This window comes from Hipposideros armiger, unplaced genomic scaffold, assembly GCF_001890085.2.
Source record: "Hipposideros armiger isolate ML-2016 unplaced genomic scaffold, ASM189008v1 scaffold_82, whole genome shotgun sequence".
Lineage (NCBI taxonomy): Eukaryota > Metazoa > Chordata > Mammalia > Chiroptera > Hipposideridae > Hipposideros > Hipposideros armiger.
Genome location: NW_017731432.1, coordinates 1,899,483 through 1,909,269, shown reverse-complemented (window position 1 = coordinate 1,909,269; position 9,787 = coordinate 1,899,483). Strand labels below are relative to the sequence as shown.

The 9,787-nt window shown below is 51.4% G+C and overlaps 1 protein-coding gene across 1 annotated transcript; it reads right to left on the bottom strand.

Annotated features, from left to right (window-relative positions):
- Positions 1 to 3,596: 3,596 nt before the first annotated feature.
- Positions 3,597 to 6,020, bottom strand: GUCA2B (guanylate cyclase activator 2B). The gene is made up of 3 exons (XM_019643726.1): positions 5,931 to 6,020; positions 4,562 to 4,748; positions 3,597 to 3,801 (listed from the first exon to the last, which is right to left on the bottom strand). Exons 1-3 carry the CDS (start codon positions 6,018 to 6,020, stop codon positions 3,740 to 3,742), a joined length of 339 nt encoding a protein of 112 aa, XP_019499271.1. The 3' UTR covers positions 3,597 to 3,739.
- Positions 6,021 to 9,787: the final 3,767 nt, after the last annotated feature.

Sequence of the window (9,787 nt, the reverse complement as noted above, 5' to 3'; positions counted from 1 at the left end):
ATAATGACTTCTGTGCTTGGGGAAGTCTCCCTGTCCCCCAGAGTGGGTGAGGCCCACCACGTGGATGATTGCATGAGACTATAACACAGAGCAGGAGAAAGAAAGAGCTACACAGTTCCAGTCCCAGGTCCTCACTCACTGTGTGAAGTCAGGAAGGTCATTTCCCTGCTCTGTGTCTTGGGCTCCCCCTCCCAGGCTAGGTGAAATAATGCAGGTAAACGTGTATGTCAAGTTCAGGCCATAAGAGAATTAAATAAACAGTAAAAACAAATAAATCAAAGAAAGGGGAAGTAGGATGAAGCTGAGAATGGCTTAGACGGGTGAAGAGGTGAGGTGTGGAAAGAGACCTGTTAGCAAAGGTGGAGGGAATGAGGAAACAGAAGTAACTATCCAGCGTCCTTCTTGGGGAATGGGGTGGAGGGGAAGTGTCACAGGGTGGCTCAGGCAGGATTCCCTGGGCTGCAGAATTCAGAGCATGAGGTGTCCTCAGGGAAGGCTTTGTGAAGGGGAGGCAGGCATTTGCATTAGCCCTTGGGATTTGCATCAGGATACATGGAATTTCAAAACCAGCATGGAGGTAGCGAGGCAGACAGCATTCCAGAATATGGGGTTGGTGCAGACACGCAGAGGCAGGAAGGTCCCAGGCACTGGAATGGTTCAGCTGGATGAAACTGAGAGTCCTGATTTAATGTATGATTTTGATTTATAGGGAGGCCCAGCTTTCTATTCAGCTTCTTCCCAGCATGCCCTGGAAGCCCTAGCCCTTTCCCTTACTAGTCATTAACCCCCTGAGGCGGCCAAAAACAAGGGCCTTGACTAAGAGTCACAAGGTATGGGTTTCTGTTAAGCTAAAGGTAACATCTTGACCTAAGTTATGTTTTAGCTCCTAAGTCTTAAGGTGGAACGGTCCCCACTGGCTACCTTTCCATGAGATCAGACAGAGGGACGCCAGAGCAGACCTCAGAGGTGTCCCTTATGACCTGAAGAAGTGATTTATTACCCTGACCTCACCTCCCACTGATCAGCTCCTAATGGGACCCTGAACTCCTAGCCCCCGCTGTCTTGTGATTTGGCCCTATGTAATCTGTAACCTACATACCATCGGGGAGTTTGGCCTTTAGAGCATTGGCTTCCCGTTCTCCTGCGTGATGCCATTCATAATAAAATAGCAGGTACTTGTCCACCAATTCTCCATGTTTAGTGTTTAGCTCAGCTAGGGCCAGGTGGATGAATGCTTTCTGTTTGATAAAACATGGATGGGGAGGAGCCTGGGGTTTGAGCGCTAGTGTGTCATTTACAAGCCGTGCACTCCTCGCTGGGACTTGGTTTTCTCAGCCGAAAATGGTCACAGATCCTGCCTCCTAGGGTTGCAGGGGGTTTGATGAGGTGTATGGTAGAGCAGGATCATTTAACGCTCCCGTTCTGGAGCCCAACTCTCTGGGTGAGTCCTGGCTCTGCCTGTTACCAGCTGTGAGACTTTGGGCAGCTCACTTAGCCCGTTTCCTCAGTTTCTTCATCTGTAAAATGGGTATGAGATGGAGAGATTCTGCTTTTAGAGCTTTAAGAAATGAGTTGTTTTATTTTTTGTGTGTGTTTTTTTGTTTTTTTTTTAAAGCTTTATTGGGGAACAATATGTTTTTTCGGGGAACAATGTGTTTTTTCCAGGACCCATCAACTCCAAGTCAAGTTGTTGTCCTTCAATCTTAGTTGTGGAGGGCACAGCTCAGCTTCAAGTCCAGTCGCCCTTTCAATCTAGTTGCGGGGGGCCCAGCCCACCATCCCATGTGGGAGTCAAACTGGCAACCTTGTTGTTAAGAGCACATGCTCTAACCAACTGAGCCACCTGGCCGCCCCAGAAATGAGTTGTTTTAAAGCTTTTATTTTTAACCCTAACTAAGGTAAGATTGAGTGAAGATTAAATGAGGTAATACAGGAAAAGCTCTTAGAGCTCCATCGGCCAGGTGCATAGTGAGCACTTTGTGGATGCTGCTATTGTTGTTGTTATTATTATTATTATTATTATTATTTCTGTACTGATGGCTAAGCCTTGTGCCTGGCCATAGAAGATGCTCCGTCAATGGCAGTTCCTTTCTCTGCCTCCTCCCCAGGCAGGTGGGAACCCAGCGCTGCTGAAGGAAGTGGTAGGAGATGAGGCCAGATGGCGCATGGGCTCGCTTTAGACTTGAGAGGTGGCACTGGGAAGCCATGGAAGGGGGACAGGCACCATCAGAACAGCGCTGTGACATTCCTCTGGTGTGGTAAGCGTGCTAATCAGGGCAGGAGGAAGCTCGGGCCCCTCCTGGGAGTAGTGTGATAAGGGCCCACCTCAAGCAATGGTAAAGGGATGAGAGGGGCCCAGAGAGACACAGGAGGCATTGCAAAGCCCCAGCCACTCTAGCCTGTGGGGGAGAGACGAGAAGGGAGCTGGAGCCCTGGGGTTTGTGGCCTGGCGGACTGGGCGATTGCAGGACTCATGAGCAGAACTGGGCAGTCAGGAGGGCTGGCAGGTCTGGGGGAATTCTCCCTGGCCTTACCCTTGGGTGAGCTGAGTTCAGGGGGCATGGCCCCTTTGTACCCGGCTTTCCTCCTCTCCAGCTGCCCAGAATAAAGGCTGGGAAGGAGGGAATTCCCAGTTGGCTCCTGGCCTTGCGTTAAGGCACTGAAGGCCACTGAGAGATGTGGTGGCATGGGGCCCCCTTGGCCAGAGGTCACAAGAAGATAGAAACATGGTGGTTCAGAGCATGGGTTCTGGCCCAGACTTCCCGGGAAGAAGCCTGCTTTGCTGAGCCTGTGATCCTGGACTAGTTATCTCTGTACCCGGGTTTCTTTATTTGGAGATAGTAATGATAATAGTACCTGCTTCATGAGACTGTTGTGAGGACTTAGTGAGTTAATACGTGCAATGGTTTTAGAACAGTGTCTAGGATATAGCAAATGCTCAATAAATTATGGCTATTATTATTATTATTAATATTAATATTTTTCAGGGCCATCAGGACGGAGAGAGGGAGGAAAAGTCTTCTATCCAGAGCTGGCCAGATGGTCCCAGACAGCCTGAGAAAGATGGGAGCTCAGGCACAGAAGGATGAAGGCCAAGGGCCCATCTTTTCAGGTGCCCTGGAGGCCACCAGGCTGACTAAGGACCAGGGGAGGGGGCACCACATGGTCCTTCCCTCCACCCGCTCCTGCAGTCCCACCTGCTGGAGGAAGCTCCCCCATCCTCCCCCCATCCCTGGTCAGGAGCGTAGATGCTCTTGCTCTGCAGCTGGGCTAGGCCTTGAGCTCAGCTAGGGGGTCAGGTGGGTCTGAGTGTTCTTAGCTCTGTGATCTCGGGTGACTTGTTCCCACTCTGAGTCCCACTCCCTCTTACATGAAATAAGGCTTATTGAACCAACTCCTTAGGTGCTGGAAACCAGGGCAATTCCTGACTCTAGTACCACCTTTCTCCTCCACCCACCCAGCTTCCCAAGAAGCTCCACTCTCGGATCTTGGGGATGAACAAATGGACACCTGACCCCACGTGTGGATGGAGAACCTTTATTCAGCAGCAGGGCTGCCTAAGGGGCCAAACTCTCCTCCAACTGCTTTGCGCCAGATCCAGCTGCTTTGGCTCTAGAGGGTGGCAATGACCATGGCAATGACGAGGACATGACCAAAGCTTGGATGGGGGTGGGGGTTGTGAAGCCAGTGGGCTGGGGATGCAGGAGTCCAGGGTGGGCTCAGGGCACCTGGGGCCATCTCAGATGCAGCCGGTACAGGCAACATTCTCACACAACTCGCAGTTGTCCTCAGCGATGGTCTCTGGGCAGGGGAAGAAAACCGAACTTGAGCGTGAAACATCTGTGGCCTTGGGAGCTGCTGGCCAGGCAGCCAGAGAAGGCCTGCTTAGAAGACGGCTTGAGGGAGGGAACTGGCATCTTTCTCACAGGTTAAGAGCAGGAAATTTTAGAAGCAGAGTGAACAGGGGCTTAGGTGCCAGGTCCTCTCCTTCCTAGTGGTGCCTGGGAAAGTCACTTAAACTCTGTGTCTGAGTTTCCCTTTCTCCTAAATGGACACTATTAGCCTGACAGGGTGTTTGTGAGGAGAGCATGCAGGCAAAAGGACTGCGACAGGGCCTGGCACTGGCTAGGTGCTCAATAAAGATTCTCCTGGAGAGCTCTGCCGTGTCCCTCACATTTCAGCATAGACATCGCCTCTTCCTGAAAGCCTTTCAGACTCCTTATGCCGGCCCAGATGTGAGCCATCTCTCCTCGGTGTCCCCACTGTGCTCCCCCCATCACCCCGCTGCACTGCAATCATTGCTTATGGGTTCCTTTCCCAGGGCCCCTTCCTTCCTCTCTGTAAAATCGTTCAGGTAGGACAACCAACGAGTCCAGGCTGTCAGGAGCTGAGGGGTTTCCTCAAGCCTGACTTGGTGCCCAAACCGGGGATGTGAGGGACTGGGTTTCTTGAATCTCCCTGTCCTCAGACATTGGGTACTTAATAGAAGTAACAGGAGGTAGAGGAACTTGAACCTGAGGTTGGATGTGGGGAGGAAGAGAACAAGGGCAGAGGCACTCACTCAAGGACTTGAAGATGCTGGCAGCTTCCCTGGAGGTGCAGATGGGCTTGAGATCAGGCGGCAGGGCCAGGTGGTAGCACGGGATGGGCAAGGTGCTCCAGGCCTGCAGGCGGGGGCTGAACGCCCACTGTCTCTCCAGGTCGCTCAGTTTCTTCACAGATTCCAGCTGGACCTGGAAGCCTTGGTACTGGGTAGAGGTGGGGCGGGGGGAGATGGTAGGATTTCAAAACCTGGACTGGGAGACCGGGGTTCCTCAGACCCCATGAGTGTTCCCTATTCTCAGGGAAAGTTCAGGCCACACCTGAAAGACAGCCTGGGAGGTGGGAGTTGGTGTCTGACACGTCATACCCTTGTGCCACAGGCCCCCAGCAGCTGGTAGATGAGGTCACAGTACGGCTATGGAGCACAGTGGCTCAAGGCATGGGCTTTGGAAACCAGCAGGCCCCCGGTTCAAATCCAGCTCTTCCCAACCAGCTGCCTGTCTCTTCCCCACTCCAAGCCTCATCTGACAAACAAAGGTAATCCAATTTCCTCCTCCTTGGGTGCCTGGTACCCAGGGCAAACTCCCAAACTGGGTGACCTCTCCTGAACCAACATGGAAAACTGATGGCAGCCCCAAGCTAACTGGGCCCCACGGCCAGGGCTGCATTGGGGGGGCTAAGACTCTTCCCCATCCCAAGGACCACCTTTGTTGCTTCTCAAGGAAGCCCTGCCCAGAGTTAGGAGCGTGAGACACCCAGAGCCACAGACTTCCGCGGCCGTGCTGGAGAGGCCAGCGACATCCGGCACACTGCAGATGGGTCTTGTTTCCATGACTCCTTCTAGCCTCAGAGGTGCCCTGGAAGGAGACCTGGACTCCCTGCTGTCTTCTCTCTGGGCTTTTCCTATGCTGTGCCCTCTGCCTGGAGCAGTCTGCGTCCTCGTGCCTGTCTACCTCCTGCTCGTCCTGGAGTTATATCAACTCAAGTTAGCTGCCCCGGAAGCATTTTCTCATGGTTACCCCACCGCACCCCTCACATGGGTGACTGCAAAGAGCTGCAGGAGCAGAAATAGTCTCCCTCCCCTTCTGGGCATCTCAAGGACAGGGACTACATTATGTTCCACACTCTGACCAGGATTGGCCTTCAAGGAGAGCAATGCTGAATATCAGCAGTTTATTATTGCTATTGTCACCGTCACCATAACCATAGGCATGCCAGCTGCCCTCACCAAACAGCTGTCTTAGTCCCTGAGCTGTGAGTGGGTGTGGGGCTGAGCCCTGGGCCCTGTGCTCCTCTGTAGCCCATGAATTTCCTAGCGTCCCCTCTCCATCCCAGTCTCTTACCGTGGGAACCTTCAGTCAAAGGGCATGCTGGCCGGAAGGACTCACCTGGATGTAGACTGACTCTGTGCTCTGAAAGAGCACCAGGAGGAACACAGCTGCTCCAGACAGAAGCCCTGCCACAGTCCTGCCACCCATCTTGCTCCCTCTGTACCCCACCACTGCCGCCCACCTGGCTGCCACCTGCTTCCCTGGCTAGCAGCAATTTATAGTCAGGCTGTAGCACCCTGGTCACTCATTAACTGGGTACTCCCATTCTTAGGGAGTGGCTTGGGGGTGGTGAGGGCAGGGAGGCCCAGAACACGTCGGAACATGATATTGTGAGTCAAGCGTGTGTGTGGGTCTCCGTGGGAGGGCCTTGGCTCACACCACTTTCCTTTGCTCCTTAAGACACCGCTGTGAGTGAAATGATAAGGAGACCATTTTACAGATAGGGAAAGTGATGTTCTAGAGGTAAAGTGACTCACCCCAGGTCACAAAGCTAGTCAGTGGCAGGGCAGGGACTCACGTCAGCCCATGGTTCTTCTCTGGACAAAAGATGCAAACAGGCTGGCCCATGGCAAGATGAGCAGATACAGGGCTTTCTGTGCCCCCAGACCTACCTCTCTCCCCGGTTCTATTTAAGGACCATCCTTTTGATCAGTCCGGTCCCAGGCCCTCAACCTGCCTCTGACTGCATCTCCCACTGGTGTCTGTGTGCCCTCAGGCCGTGTTTGACTCATCTCACCCATTCATGTCTTTTCGAAGCCAATAGCCTCACCCAGTATGGAGGAAAAAGCCTGGCCTTGGACACAGATTAACCCAGGTCCACAGCGTGGTCCTGCTGCAGCTGTGTGATCTTGGACAAGTTACAGCAGCTCTGACTGAGTCTTAGTTTCCTCTTCCATCAAATGTCAGAACGCTAGAACCCACCACGTGAAGTTGCTGTGAGAGTGATGGGGCCCACTTGAGCTCACCCTCTTCTCAGGAGTAACATCCCATAGCAGGGCCCTTGGCTTCCCAGGCCATGTGTGACCCGCTGCCTCCATGGTTGAAGGTTGGGTCAGGGAGAAGAAGGCAAAGTCCACAGGCATTATCACCTCTGTCTGCCCAGGCAGCTGTAAACAGTGCCCACGCCAGGGCTCAGCTCTGCGGGCACAGAGCCTGGCGTGCGGTAGGCACCCATGCATAATATTGAACTGAAGCCCAGAAAGCCCAGCTAAGTAGGGAAGGCCCATTCTCCAACCTGTGCCCAACATCTGATGTCATCACACTTCCACAAACCAACTCTGCTCTCACACACCTGATCTCATCTCATGCTTTCTCTGATGCATTCCACCTGCCCGAAACACTCATCTCCTTTCTTATCTTGGGTGAAATGGAAAAAAAGCTGAGTGAACTTTGGTATTTCCTATGTCTGGCTTTGAATCCAGACTTCAGCCTCTCCTCCTTAGAGTATGAAGAAATTAACGGACTCTTACATGCTTTCTCATGTGTAAACTGAAAATAGTCATCAGTAACAATAGTTCTCATTTCCTGACCATGTACTGTGTGCTCGGTGCAATGCTGTTTCATGGGCATAACCCTGTTTACTCCTATGGGATGGGTGTAATGGTTGTCTCCATTTTACAGATGAGTAACCTGAGGTCCAACAAGGTCAAGCACCATGTTTAATGTCATGTTAACCTAAAAATAAAAGGCCTTTTAAAGTGAGAGGCAACGAGCATTGATTTGAGATCAAAGAACAGCTATTTGGGAAGCATTGATTCAGGCAGAAGCTCAAATGATGTTCCAATTAGGAGATAAAGGCAAGGGGTACTTATGAGAAAAGGAAGGGGAATAAATACACCAATAGAAGGAAAGCATTTCTATTGGCGCAGATAACATAACATAGTGATGTAAATTCTAAATGTTTTTAATTTTCAGGCCGGTAGTCATCAGCCTGGGTAGTCATAACATACGCTTTCGTGTTATTTTTGCAAATAATTCTTTGGGGGCACAATGTTGCTTTAGGTTCAATCCAAAGGTTATTTTGCCCTGTTTTAACATTCCAAAGGTTTGAGGCATAAGACATGCAAGGCAGCGCCTATGGCATGGCAGCTCTGGCTCCATTTTAAAGTGGCTCCATTTATATCATTTTTTACAGTCACTGTGGAAGTAAGAGGGGTGAGCAGGTTTAATCTCTGGAATTCTTGTCTATGCTCAGCTTATGGTGTTATAGAAAAAGGAATAGGGCCGGCCAAGTGGCACGTTGGTTAAGGGCTGGCTTGGGACGCCAGCTCTGAGCAGCAGGGCCCTGGTTCGGATCCCACATGAGGGCCAGTGACACTGCCCTCTACAGCTAAGATGGTGAACAATAGCTCAACCTGGAGCTGGGTGGCCGTGAGTCACCGGCGATGGCATAGGCTGCAGCCCCTGCTGCAGTGGGCTGCTGTGAGCTACTGTGTGTGGCTGGCAGCCAGCGTGAGTGGCCGGCAGCTGGTGTGAGCTTCCAGGAGCCACCGTAAGTGGCCGTCCAGAGGCCGGTGACTGATCTGCCTCACCCGGGAAGAGCGCAATGATAATACCAACATGGGCCAGTGAAGCGACGTCCCCCACAACTAGACTGAGGAACAAAGGGACAGCAACTTTTCTGTTCCCCTTCCCCGATTCCCCAATTAAAAAAAAGAAATCTTAAAAAAAAAGAAAAAATAAAATGGAACACAGGCCTTGGAGGCAAGGACATCTGGGTTTAAACCCAGACTTTAGCCTTTCTCAGCTGTGTGATCTTGAGTATGTTGCTTAGCTTCTCTGAGCCTCCATTTCTTCATCAGTAAGTGGAAGAAGTGATGAACCTAGTGGATATCATGAGGAAAGACTGAAAAGTCCTGTTCCAGAGGATCCCGGGACTTGTTTCTGCAACATGTGCCTGACCTGTGGGGGCCATGCTGTGAGTCTTCTTCATGGAGCGCTCCTTGACAAGCCCCATCTCTGAACCTACTAAGTTCTGATCTTAGTCCTGTGCAGCCTAAACACCATGATGTGCCATTGGCCCAGAGCTGGGTTTGACCAATTGTATGACCTTGAGCAAGTTACGCCACCTCTGTGATCTCAGGTTCTCATTTGAAAAAATAAAAATGGTCAGTCTTCAGCTTTCGAGGTTGTCATGAGGCTGCGTTACTTACAAATCCTTGCTCTTCTCACCATAGCAAGCTTAGCTCCATTGGCCCCACACTAAGAGACAAGGAACAAAACATGTTGGGTTTGGAAACCACTGGGGCCATGTTCTTCTTCCTTTCTCCACCTTCCAGCCCCTCCAGCCAGGGCCCATCATGTGCCAGTCTTTCCCTGGGAACAAGGTGTGACTTCCTTAGAAGCCTAACGTGACTTAAATTCATATTTCAACCCATCACTTCCTGATCTCTTCATGAATGACCCACCATCCATCAAAACCACAGACGGCAAACTCTTGCTATTACTCTCATTGTGTCAGTGTACATTGATGTTTCTCAGGGCACTTCCTTTTTAGGGGCATGGGAAGTGCCTGAGGCACCAGCCTGGACTCTGGTCTCTGTGTGGAAGCCTCAATCAGAATATGTCACGACGGTTGGGTTGTGTGTGTATTTGGGTTGCTCCTCTCTCCACACTGGATTTCCTGTCCAGTGCCCATCACTGTGGTGCCCCAGAGCCCACGACTCTCTCTGCCCCCAACTGACCATTTCCCCTGGAGCTTTTGTCACAGCCAATTACTCCATCTTTCTTGGAATAAAGCACTTTCTTCACTTGGTGTCTGGGATGCACGCTCTCCGGGTTTTCTGCCAATCTCATTGGCCCATCTTTTCAGTTTTCTTTGTTGGTTTTTCTTTCTCTATTTGACCTCTAGACCTTAGAATGCCCCAGGGGCTCCAGGGCTCAGTCCTCGGACCATTTTCCTGTGTATACAGTCA

Coding starts and splice junctions, on each gene's coding strand:
- GUCA2B (XM_019643726.1), bottom strand. CDS start 6,020: ATGGGTGGCAGGACTGTGGCAGGGCTTCTGTCTGGAGCAGCTGTGTTC. Junction 4,749..5,930: donor CAGAGTCAGTCTACATCCAG/GTGAGTCCTTCC, acceptor ACCTCTACCCAG/TACCAAGGCTTCCAGGTCCA. Junction 3,802..4,561: donor CAGCATCTTCAAGTCCTTGA/GTGAGTGCCTCT, acceptor TCCCCTGCCCAG/AGACCATCGCTGAGGACAAC.